This window comes from Cyprinus carpio, chromosome A2 (assembly GCF_018340385.1).
Source record: "Cyprinus carpio isolate SPL01 chromosome A2, ASM1834038v1, whole genome shotgun sequence".
Classification (NCBI taxonomy): domain Eukaryota; kingdom Metazoa; phylum Chordata; class Actinopteri; order Cypriniformes; family Cyprinidae; genus Cyprinus; species Cyprinus carpio.
The window spans coordinates 11712898-11725352 of record NC_056573.1 but is presented as its reverse complement, the minus strand read 5'-3'; the positions used below and the strand labels follow the sequence as shown (position 1 = coordinate 11725352).

Genomic DNA, 12455 nt, shown 5'->3' with positions numbered 1-12455 from the left:
TCATATTATATATGATGTCTAATGCACTCAGACAACTTGAAATGAAGCAGCATAAATGTCTTTTGAAAAAGACCATGACTAGGACTATAATCTAGCATTCATAAAATGAAATAATTAAGTTTCAGTATGTCATTTTCCACTGTATGCACAAAATTGAAAATTAAAGGTATGGGTATGCTAATTAGACTAGCTAGCTAGCTAGCTGGCTAACATCTACAAATAAATTAGAAAATTTTGCCTTTATTTTGTTGCCTTTGTTGTCTGTTAGACTATTTTAGGCATTTCATATTGTTCATATTTCTCTTTGTTGTAATAAGTACTTCTCACTGTAGGCATAGTTGTGGGAATAGCTCATGTCTGGTCTCTTCAATAGGCAATTTTAACAGATTCACTCATAAAATACCTCCAAGGTGCTTCAGCATCTCCATTTATTTATTATCACAATTTATTTACACTTATTTATGTTAATACTTATCAGTATTTATGTTATGTTATAGTATGTTAAGTTAAAGTTTTGAAAAATCTGCATTTTCAGAATTTTTTCAGTGGGGGGGGTTCTAAAATCTCACCTAGGGCAACAATAGAGGCTGGGCCGGCCCTGTGTAAGATGATAAGTAACTCAGACCAGCTGATAAATTATTCATTCTCCATCAAGCACTTCTTAAGACTTCCTAGTGTTGCTAAATGATGGTTGTACCACAGCCCTTAGCTGATTCTTGTTATCTTCTTTCCTTCTTTTGATTGCCCAGCTATTTGAGGACTGGTTTAGTGGGTCTGGCACTGACTCTGGGTTTGGCTCAGGGTTTGGCTCGAGTTTTGGTAAAGGACAGGTATTGCCCTGGTTCGTTCAGGTCACTGAACCAGTAGGTTGGAAAAGACAGCATTTTCACTCCAACAATATCTGCTTGTCCACATTTGCCTGAATGCAACTAAGATTTAGATTAGGTTAACTTGTTATCTTTATGCATGTACTTTCTCCAGTCAAATACTTGCTAAGGCTTTACATCACACTTTACTCCTTACACATAGCTAACAGAGGGCTGTTAGATACTTTAGAAGCTGTTAGATATCTTTTTGGGGGGGGGTTCAGTTTATGTGGGAGTACACATTTAATAGTAGAGGAATAATGATATATACAAACAAACATCAAAGGTATTTTTCAGTAAAACATAGTTGTACATAACTGTAGATGCTTTTTTTGCAGAAAACCAATAGCAGTGCAGTTTGAAAGAGGATGAACACACAGGCTTCAAAGATGCATTTCAGGACAGCTTGAAACTGTGCTGCATTTTTCTGAATGTTGGAGAAAATCTGTCTTTTTTTTATTTTGAGCTGTCCGCTTGTACTAACAGCAATGTCAATTTTTATATTATGCTGAGACACAACATAATTATATACTGGGATTAGACAAAATAATGTGAAGGCCTATAATTATATGAGTTAATATAATTTCACAGACTAGTGTGAAAAAAAGTTGAAATTATGTTGTTGTTGTTTTTTTTCTTTTTTCCTTGTCTCTAGTTTGTATCTCAGTATAGTATAAGTTTTGTTCAGTAGTATTTAGTACAAGTCATGGGTGAAATGGGTGACTTGTCAGACTTTCAACAAGCACAAATCATGGAAGCCTTTTTAGCAGTGAAGAAAGTGAAATTGAATGATGGCGACCACTGAGCACTAATAAGGATTGTGTCCAACCCAAAAGATCAAAGTGACGGCAAGCCTCAATATTCACTCTTTTCCACAAAAAAACGGCCACAGAGAACTTCTCAAACCAACATCCATGAAAGAGCTGCAACTGCTAAAACTGTAATCACAGACACCAATACTAAAATGCAAATGTTAAATTATTTGAATCAAAAATTATTTGAATCTATTCTAAGAAGGTTAGAGGCTGTATTAAAGGCTAATGGTAAAACATCTTAATAATGAAATATTGCCTATTTTCCAGATGTTCACATTATTTTGTCCAACCCCTGTATGTCATATCAAGACACAATGAAAACATGTATACTATTTTTTTTAGTGTCTAGTGTGTCTGTAATGTGTTATAATATTAAAACATATCATAAGCAGGCCTTTTAATCTATTTGACTTTTAAAGGGTGTTCCTGGTCAGGATGGCTTGATTGGACAACAGGGTCCGAAAGGAGCGAAGGTATTAAAATGACCTCATCTTGAAGAAAGAATTCACTCAGTGTTACATAAAACTGTTGTCATCCTACATAAATGTTCCAGTTTGAGCTGTACACCTCACGTTTTTCTTTCATAGGGTGAACAAGGAATAAGAGGGCCCCCTGGACTTAAGGTATCATGTTTATGACCGCACCTTTATGATGCATAAAGGTGTGGTCACATTTAACATTGTTTAAACCAATTTTTCCTGGACGAAATGGAGTCAGTTTAACTGGAATCTATGCAATCATCACATTTAATCAACATGAAGATAAATCATCCATTAAATTCAATATTAATTCAATTACCCCTCTCTCTCTCTCTCTCTCTCTCTCTCTCTCTCTCTCTCTCTCTCTCTCTCTTTCTCTTTCCATTCTTCTTCTAAAGGGTGAAAATGGTGACCCTGGTCCTATTGGACCTATAGGACCGAGGGGTGTACCTGGGCCACCTGGCCCTCCTGGGCCACCAGGACCTTTAAGTAATAACTTCATGACGGACACTTTGAAGGTCTGAAAAATCCTAAGCTGTCATCAATTTTACTTAGAGACTCATTGGTGGTTAAAAACCTTTTGGGATTTACATTAAATGCACGACATTATGGTCAACAACAGACTACTGCTAAAGGTTCATCTGAAACAGTTATAATCATGGATAATCAGATCTCAAATGTTTCTTGAAAAACTATACATACTTTAAATACAAGTCAGGTTTGCCTGCTTAGCCTTTGAAGGTCATGTACTTAGTGCACGATTTTGTGGAAAATGTGCTCCATATCAAAGGCCAAAGCAAAACAGGCTAAATTCACATGACAATAACATGATAATTCAAGAGTCGCATCTGTTCCAATTCTTAGTTATGAAAATATGTTTTAATTCTTTTAATGAAGAATTAAAGCATTTTAGTTTAAAAAGTAAAACAAACCCTTAAAAGAAATTGGTTTTGAGATAATACCAGTTCTTTGGGGTAGAAACTCTTCAAACATCACATTTCAGGGTCTGCACACCATTTCATCCATTCAGAACCTTGATTATTATTTCTGTGGCTTTTGAGTTGGTTTTGCTTCTGTACTCATTAGTCTAAGGACAGGAGGTGTTTTATTCCGACAGGATTTGGAGGGTTCTGGTGAAAGTGGATTGTTTCTTGGAGCCAGAATTTCAAAAGGTTATCAAGTGAGTGTACAAAACCATCACAACTATTTTGTCATTCTCTATTCACATATCAAGGTCCTTCATTAACCTTGGATGCATCATTGCATGCTACCTTGGTCAAACATCATTTTTCTTGTGCACAAAAAAAGTTGTTTGTTGAATGGACCTTATCTGAGGTTTTTTTTATTTTTATTTTTTTTATTCTTTTTGGGGCCTCCTGGTCTACCTGGCCCACCAGGACCTCAGGTCTGTTTATCCTCTGAAATATTAAGTATGACTTTTATTGTATTTAGTCTTTTGATTATCAAAAAGCAGTATTAAAATAAATTTATGGCTAAACTAAATATATTTCTATTAATTGTTTGATTGATTCATTTATTCATTCATTCCAATGTAATGGTTTTGGTGTATGTTTGTGTGGGTAAATTAACAATATATTATATTTTATTAATATACCTGTTCTGTAGGGTCTTCCTGGTGCTGACGGAGCCCCTGGTTTGTCTATAAAGGTTTGTCAAACTACACTATAGTAACACTAAAAAGCTACATAAGTACATATAACATTTACATTACATTTATGCATTTAGCAGACGCTTTTATCCAAAGCGACTTACAGTGCATTCAGGCTATACATTATTTTTAACAGTATGTGTGTTCCCTGGGAATCAAACCCATGACCTTTTGCGCTGCTAACGCAATGCTCTACCACTGAGCGACAGGAACACTAATATAAACACCCTTGCAAAGCTCATGGGCACTCCAGCTAGAGATCGTGACAACTCTAAATACCTTCTAAACTCAAATGAATTTTATTTCACAATAGCCCTATTCAGACGGTAATTGTGTCTCATGGGGATGTCTGTAAAAATAAATCTGCTTGGCTCCTCAGTGATAAAATTAAGGTGTTTTGAATGAAGATAAATTCACGGTATAGTTGTGAGTTCTTTCGAACCATGTACTTGCACTTTTCACATGGTCAGCCACATGTTCAGTCACACTGCATTGCACAAACGATTAATGAATATTTTATGTAATAATAGGAAACACTATTCAAATTGTAATTCACATCAAATTAATGTATTACTTATTTAAATATCTTATTTAATAATAGGACAATGGACACACTATTAGTGTACTGTAAATGGTTTTATGTGGGTGGTGGGAGAAAAACACAGACATTCTGAAATTGGAAGGCAGTAAAATCAGAGAAAGGCCCCTGCAGTTGTTGAAAATAACTTAATAACAATAACAATTACCATCCGAATAGGGCTAATGTCATGAACACGTTTCCTGATCCCCGTCTCTTATATCCAGGGTGAACCAGGATCCCCAGGAAAGGATGGAATACAAGGCTCAGCTGGTTTCCCAGGAGCCAGGGTCAGTCTTCTATCTCTTGCATTCTCTGAATACTTTGAAAAGAGATTATATAATAATGTTTCAAATGGTACAGTTACTGAAATACTAAATAAGTGTTCTAGCTGTAATAAGTTATGGGTAGATTCTTATGTAGCATGGAAATGATAAAAATGACTTTAGTAGCTGTGGCACAATAAATGTTTTTGCTGTTTTTTGTTACCTTGCTGTAAACAGGGGCCAAAGGGGGACAAGGGCAGTCTGGGAGAGAAGGTATTTTATTGTTTCACACCAAATGATGAATAATGCATGATCATATTCATCTCAAACAAAATAAACACAGTATGATTTTTGCAGACTGAGACCAATTTCACTTTGTGTGTAGAATATGTTGTAAATTGTTTTATTAATTGTGACTTAGGGTGAGCAAGGTCGTGATGGTCTGAGCATCATAGGGCTTCCCGGTCCCCCTGGCCCTCCTGGACCGATCATTAACTTCCAGGATGTAAGTATAAAGTCTGGTAACCTGTTTTGCTGCTAAACTTTGCTTGAGATCCTAAAAGATAATGGTTTCTTTCTTCCTCCAGCTCCTTCTTAATGATACTGCAGCCAAATTGAACCTCACAAAGATCAGAGGACCGCCAGGCCCTATGGTACGTAAAGCAGCTCACTGTTTTCCCCTCTAAAGCTTTTTAAGATCCTGTACTTTTAACATGGATAGTACAGATGTCTGTTTTTAAACTACTGTACATTTAGCAAGAAATGTGCCAGCAGCAATCGCAGCTGTGGGGATATATAAAACTGCAAGATCTTGCACCCCTCACAGCACAGTGCTGCTAAATGCCTGGCATTTCCACATGATCTGGAAGGGGTTTGTTCTTTGATCATGCATCACATCCGTATCATTGCTAATGCTTTTTTGCTTGCTTCTTTGTGTGTGTGGTGCATGTTGCAGGGCCCTGAAGGCTTGCCCGGCAGAGCAGGATTCCCTGTAAGAATGCCATTCATTTTCTGTATGCTTTATACACTATTATACACTAAACTATTTCAAGATGATATGCTGATGATGATAAAGTTGCTAAGCTAATTTCCCAGGATGGGAGACCTCCTGGGAAAACAAGGTTGCTGCAGGAAGAGGTGTTAGTGAGACCAGCAGGGGGTCCTCACCCTATGGTCTGTGTGAGTCCTAATGCCCCAGTATAGTGATGGGGACACTATTCAGTAAAAAGCACCGCCCTTCGGATGAGATGTTAAACCGAGGTCTTGACTCTCTGTGGTCACTACAAATCCCATGGCACTTCTCGTAAAGAGTAGAGGTGTATCTCCGGTGTCCTGACCAAATTCCCTCCACTGGCCCTTGTCAGTTATGCCCTCCTAATAATCCCCATCCGCTCTCTCTCTCCTCTCCACCTGTAGCAGGTGTGTGGTGAGCGCATTGGTGCTGTTGTACTATGGCTGACGTTGCAGCATCCAGGTGGATGCTGCACACTGGTGGTGGTTGATGAGAGACCCCCTCATGACTGTAAAGCGCTTTGGGTGTACAGCAATACACAGTAAAGTGCTATATAAATGCCTCATTCATTCATATTTTGGTGATTGGTAAATTTTTCTCACCTCAAAATTCTGTTGTAGAAACAACTATTAAATGAAAATTCCAGGTTCATTGCAAGTTCTAGCTATAATGATATACTTTGCTAATTAGCCCCATTCACATCCACTTTAACTATAACCTTGATTTTTGATTTTTTACAAAAAGTAAAGTAACAAATTGAAACAAATTTTTGTGGTAATCAAAATTGCCACTGGCTAAGCTGAGAATATTCTTTTACATTTCATATGATTTTGAGTAGAGCTTTTATTGAGCTTACTCTGGTGTTTAGGGTTATAAAATTGCAAATAAACCACTATAATGGTGGAACTAACTTGCTTGAATGTTGTAATGCTCAGGGCCCAAGAGGACCAAAAGGTGAAGTTGGGTTTCCAGGTATTCAAGGACCTCCAGGACTAAAGGTATGAGTTTAAAATGTGATCAGATATAACTTGCTGTACATAAAGAAGCTCAAACTCTCCCATCATTACCACATGATTGACATGACAAATTTCCAAATGAGGGCTCATTTTATTTTCAAGTATTCATAAATCTGAGCTGCTGTCTTTACCATTGTAATTTAGCCTTCACATCTGATTGCTTACTGTAAAGGTGCTCTAAGCTATATTTGAATAGCACACATAAAATGCTTTTACCAACTCAGAGATCATTGAAATAGGTCTCTTGAGGACAAACCAGAAACTCTAAACACTGCCAAAGAGAGGCCCACACTCTCTCTCTGTGTTCAGGTTAGCAGAACTTGGCTGAAACTGCTTACAGCACCTTTAATGAAAGTAGACTTTTCACTTATTACTCATATGTGACAAACTACATTAGAACTACTTGATCATGATTGCCTTATAGTAAAGTTATGGAATGTCATTTGTTGTATTGTCTAATAGGGAGAAAAGGGGGAGCCAGGGGTATCCATAGCTGCTGATGGCTCTCTAATAACAGGCCTGAGAGGACCCAGAGGACCGAAGGGAATGAAGGTTGAAACTATTTACGTTTGAGCTTGAACTTTTTGTGTTGTTCCTCAGTGGTCTGACATTGACATTGTTGTACTTTGCAGGGAGACATCGGCCCCTCTGGACAGCCTGGGATTGTGGTAAGATGCATCTCTCTCACACACAAAAAAAATAATTACATACATGCATAAATACTTCTATCAGAGAATATGTGTGTTTTTCTTTGATCTTTAGGGGCCGATTGGACCACCTGGACAAAAAGGAGAATATGGACTTCCTGGTCGACCGGTTAGTTTTATACATTTTGTTTGTTTGTTTACAATTTCACTCATAAGTCTCATAAATGTTTAGTTCCACTTACTCCCTCAAATTTATTTTAGGGCCGGCCTGGAATAGCTGGAAGGAAAGGGGATAAGGGACATTCTAGTGGTCCCCCTGTATGTTAATTTTTTTTTTCTTTGTGACATAATGCTTCCAGTATGTTTCATATTTTTAAATCTAATTAAATATAATGGCATAACTGTATTCAAGGGTCCACCGGGTCCCCCTGGACCTCCAGGGCCACCAGGACGAGTAATTGGCCTCAATGGAGTAAGTTTGATCTTCTTATCAGATATGCAGCCTATGGAAATTAAATTGAGTTTGTTCAAGTGTGCTTCATCCTAAAATGCAATTTTCAGAAAAGTCATAAAATGATTCTGCTCTAAATCTTGGACAGTTTTCCCAGTTCCTCCTAAACCACACTGCAAAATACCAGTAAGTTAATGAGTGAAATTCTCTGATTGGTGGTTTGGCTTTGGGTGTGGCTCATGTCCTTCTGGCTCAGCTCCTCCTCCTAATTCACTAGCCATGCCTACTTTGCTTTCTAAGGTGCTTCTGGATTATTCCTGGGTTCATGGCCATAAAAACAGCATAGAACAGGTTTAATTAAAAAAATAATAATAATTAATTTACATTTTAAAACATAGATATTTAATTTATTTAATTTATTTATTTATTGTTTATTTTTATATTTATTTTGCAACTGAATAATGCCTGCGTTATGCTGTTATTTACAAATTCAGGAGTGTCTCTCCATGGTCCTTTAACCCAGTATCTCATCTCATCTCATCTGAGGTGCTTTCCTAAGCTCACCAAAGCATGTTGCATGAGCTCTAACATTTGTTGGGCTCAGCAGTGAATTCATGGTATTATGGGATGTCTCACTAACAAAACCGTTCACTCCTGAATATGCTGACGTTAGCATATGCATGGATTCATATTGTTTTTAATGTTTAATATCAGACAATATTTTCATCTTCTGTTCTCTCCAAAATGTCTAATTTTAAACAAAAAATCTTACAGGTCAACAACAACAATTCACAACCAGGTATATGTAGCAGACCTTTCATATATACAGTAGCAGCATTTTCAACTCTTTGTTTAGAATATTTTACATAGTATAATATATTTAATATATTTAATATTTTCTCAAATTGAAACAGGCAATGGAAGAGTGTCATTAGGAGTCAAAGGGGACAAGGGTGATGTGGGAAATCCTGGGTTGCCAGGAACTGCAGGTATAATAAAAATGCCTTATTTTGGGAAATTAACTATAAACCTATGTATTATTTGTATATAATTGATTAAATGACCTAATTTTATGTTGTTTTTTTATGATTCTTAATGGTTTTGCTCCACCCATATTTAATATATGTGGTTGACAAATCAAAACTGTGAACATTTATAGGGATTTTAGAATTAAAATGTTTATTTATATATATAATTTTATATATATTTTTTTCAACCTGCTATAGAACTACAGATTAAAATTACTTACCCTGGCTAAATCTGGTACATTTTACATAGAGTTTTACATATTAATGTGATAATGTTTTGTCCCTGAATTAATTCATTAATTAATATATATAAACTAATAAAAAAAATTTGCATTAAGTGTCTGTATGGCACTGGCAGACAGTCCAGTGGCTAGATCTCAACAATGATCTTTATGTTTTCTTTCTTCACAGTGCCTATGTTTCCTCATGGTTATGTGGTAAGCACTTGTTCAGTGTCTCACATATCTATGTGAAAATTATCTTAAGCATTTGTATAGAATCTATACGCTCACTTAAAACTTTAACAGGACAAAAATTTGCACACACCTTGTGTGTAATTGTGCATTCCTGCTATGTCGTAATTACCGTAATTACTACATGACAACTCTGACATTCTACTTAGCCCTCTGACTTGGACGTATGCAAAATCAATTATAGGAAATATTAAAAACATGAGTTAGCTACTTACAGTAAATACGCTTTGCTCCTGCAGCCACTGCCAGGATGAGTGTTTCCACATGACATTGTAGCAGGCAGGTGGTACATAATTCAGAGTTTACAAGCTGTAATTATGAGGATGTGAATGCTTTTTAGAAGTTAGAATCTTATCTTTGGTGTGAACACATCTTATGACAGGGTTTTCAAACTCAGGTCAAACAAGTTAAAATGTATCAAATTTGACATAAGTAACATTACTGAGTATTACTGAGTGATCACAACATCTACAGTTTATTTTTGTTCATGATCCATGATTTTTCATGTCCTATTACTGTTGTTAACAATATCGAGTGTGGGTCTCTAAGGGTACTAAAGGTGATAATGGCTACAAGGGCCAAAAGGGAGAGAAAGGGGATCCAGGTTTGCCTGGCCCACCAGGGCTACCTGGGAGGAGAGGCCTTGTGGTAAGTCAGCTGAAACAAAGACACGAACTAAGACTATGCTTCTTTTGATAAATGTTAGTAGAAGTGTCTCCCTCTCACAGTCCAGCCTCAATATGATGCTATGTGTTTTAGGGGCCTAAAGGGGACTCTATTATTGGTCCTCCTGGGGACACTGGTTACCCAGGCCATCCAGGACCGCCTGGCTTTGGAAGGCCAGGACCACAAGGGCCACCAGGACCTCCTGGACCGCCAGGCACTCCGTCCGCATATGGCTCAGGTAACTACAAACACCTTTATCATGACTGCAAAAGTGAACTTTTCCAAACTTTTTAGATGACAAGCCCGAATGCATTCTTAAACAGATTTCTCTCCAGGGTCATTCTGAGTGACTTTATCAGGGCTTAAAACTTCTTATCAACAACTTACAAATGCATCAAAATGATTTTTTATTTGTTTCTGTCTCAGCTGCAAGTCTACCTGGACATCCAGGTCCTCCAGGGACACCTGGTGCTCCTGGCCATGGAAACCCTGTAAGTCAGATGGCACAAAACTCAACAAGCTCATAAAAGATTAAATGCATCTTGCTTTTTTAATGTTTGTCTATCTTATGACTGCTTACTTTGCCTTCCCAGGTGAGAACATATAAAAACACTCAGACCTTGATAAGAGAGACTAGTCAGTGTGCAGAAGGGACTCTGGCATATGTCATAGATAAGAGTGAACTGTACTTCAGGGTACGAGGGGGCTGGAAGAAAGTTGAGGTATTTACTGTTCATATTTCCCTTCATAACAAATGGAAATAGATATAATATATATATATATATATATATATATATATATATATATATATATATATATATATATATATATATATATATATATATAAAATTTTTGAATGCTTATTCAAATGTTTTCTGTGTTTTAGTTAGGAGAGCTAATCCCAGTTCCCCAAGACAGTTCCACATCTGATTTGTCACAAGGCCTGAGCAGACCCAGCGACCACAGTGTACCTAAAGTTCATAGCCAGGTGCTTATTTTCATATTATGTATGATATAACCAATACACAGCTGATATTAAAATTCTATGCTATTTTATAATACAGTCATTTTACATTATTAGTGAATTTAGACATCACATTATTATAATATACAGTATGAATAGTATATATTCATTTTAAGATCAGCCTTATTTAAATATTATTTGTTCTATAATTCATTTTTATTTTAATTTTAATTTTTTTAAATTTTGTTTTGTTTATTTTGTTGTTATATCATTTTTAGTTGATTTAGTTGATTAAAGTTTTTTTAATTCTGTTTAGCCTTAAGTCATTTCTATTTTTAATGAATATATCTATTCTTTTTTTATTATTTTATTTCAACTTTATTTAATTTACCAAAAAAGATTTTTAACAGTTTTGATTAAATTTTTAAATAACAGTAAACACACTGTTTGAGATTTGTAAAGATTATTAATTTAATGATGTTATTAAGTTCACTAACAATTAAATATCCAATATCCAATTTATCTTTCTGTCTATAGGGGGGCAATCAGAGCTCAAGTAGAATATCCTCTCTGAGCCCCAGACAGCAAGCCAAATCTGTTTACCACTTACGCTAAGATTATATGGGCACATAAACTTGTGAATTAATATTGGCCGATAACCGATATGGCACCGATATCCTCATTGCTTGTCTCCATTTATCAAATCAAGTGAACTGTTAAAATACTCCAGAATTAAAATGTAATTATTCTAGAATCAAAATGTAATTTCAGTTGTAATTTGCCTGATGTAAACGTCTAATGTTTTTTGCAGGAGTTAAAGAGCTTCCTGCCAGGCAACCATGTTTTTCCACAGCATGCACACTCAGTGCCAGCAGTAAGGGTTGCTTAAACCTTGTTGCATCCTAAATAATTGATATGAAAAGGTGAGCACTTTGACATGATCTTTGACCTTTGATCTTCTCAGCTGCACCTGGTGGCACTCAATGCCCCATTCTCAGGGGACATGCATGGAATCCGAGGGGCAGATTATCAGTGCTACCAGCAGGCCCGTGCCAGGGGCCTGACATCCACTTACAGAGCTTTCCTCTCCTCTCACCTACAAGATCTTTCCAGCATCGTCAAGAAAGGGGACCACTTCAGCTTGCCGGTGGTGAACCTCAAAGTATGTAAAAGAGCATGATTGCAATAGTAGATTTTAATCAAGTGTTGTTGATCAATGTGTTCTCATTACATGTAATTTTAAGTCCAGCCCATCTTAATTTAGCTTCTTGAGTTTCCTCTCTAGGGAGATGTGCTTTTCAGCAGCTGGATATCTATGTTCTCTGGAAATGGGGCTGTTTTTGATCCACTTACTCCGATTTATTCCTTTGACGGACGAAACGTCATGACAGATCAGGCTTGGTAAACAGCTTTTTACTTTTCACTTTTCTCAGACATGTAAATTGAATGAATTTATCTACAAACACTTTGAATAAGGTTCTATATCTCAGTGTTTCCCAACCAGGGGTGCTGTCCGGCAAGAGCAG

The 12455-nt window shown here is 36.6% G+C and overlaps 1 protein-coding gene across 4 annotated transcripts in view; it reads left to right on the top strand.

The window, feature by feature from the left end:
- The window catches only part of LOC109100544 (collagen alpha-1(XVIII) chain-like), a 35963-nt gene that overhangs the window by 20901 nt on the left and 2607 nt on the right, over positions 1-12455 (top strand). For 2 of the 4 annotated variants that reach the window (XM_042773064.1, XM_042773051.1), the window contains 29 exons: positions 2101-2154; positions 2269-2304; positions 2559-2678; positions 3278-3340; positions 3530-3565; positions 3787-3828; positions 4634-4696; positions 4910-4945; positions 5094-5177; positions 5260-5325; positions 5628-5663; positions 6620-6682; positions 7163-7252; positions 7333-7368; positions 7463-7516; positions 7609-7665; positions 7760-7819; positions 7943-7984; positions 8573-8597; positions 8713-8787; positions 9238-9263; positions 9849-9947; positions 10059-10203; positions 10392-10456; positions 10559-10687; positions 10852-10953; positions 11741-11803; positions 11894-12091; positions 12215-12330. In XM_042773064.1, coding sequence (XP_042628998.1) covers positions 2101-2154; positions 2269-2304; positions 2559-2678; positions 3278-3340; positions 3530-3565; positions 3787-3828; positions 4634-4696; positions 4910-4945; positions 5094-5177; positions 5260-5325; positions 5628-5663; positions 6620-6682; positions 7163-7252; positions 7333-7368; positions 7463-7516; positions 7609-7665; positions 7760-7819; positions 7943-7984; positions 8573-8597; positions 8713-8787; positions 9238-9263; positions 9849-9947; positions 10059-10203; positions 10392-10456; positions 10559-10687; positions 10852-10953; positions 11741-11803; positions 11894-12091; positions 12215-12330 — 2081 coding nt within the window. Of the gene's footprint in view, positions 1-2100; positions 2155-2268; positions 2305-2558; positions 2679-3277; positions 3341-3529; positions 3566-3786; positions 3829-4633; positions 4697-4909; positions 4946-5093; positions 5178-5259; positions 5326-5627; positions 5664-6619; positions 6683-7162; positions 7253-7332; positions 7369-7462; positions 7517-7608; positions 7666-7759; positions 7820-7942; positions 7985-8572; positions 8598-8712; positions 8788-9237; positions 9264-9848; positions 9948-10058; positions 10204-10391; positions 10457-10558; positions 10688-10851; positions 10954-11740; positions 11804-11893; positions 12092-12193; positions 12331-12455 lie in introns of all 4 variants that reach the window. The other 2 variants (XR_006162022.1, XM_042773060.1) reach the window with 2 other exon arrangements.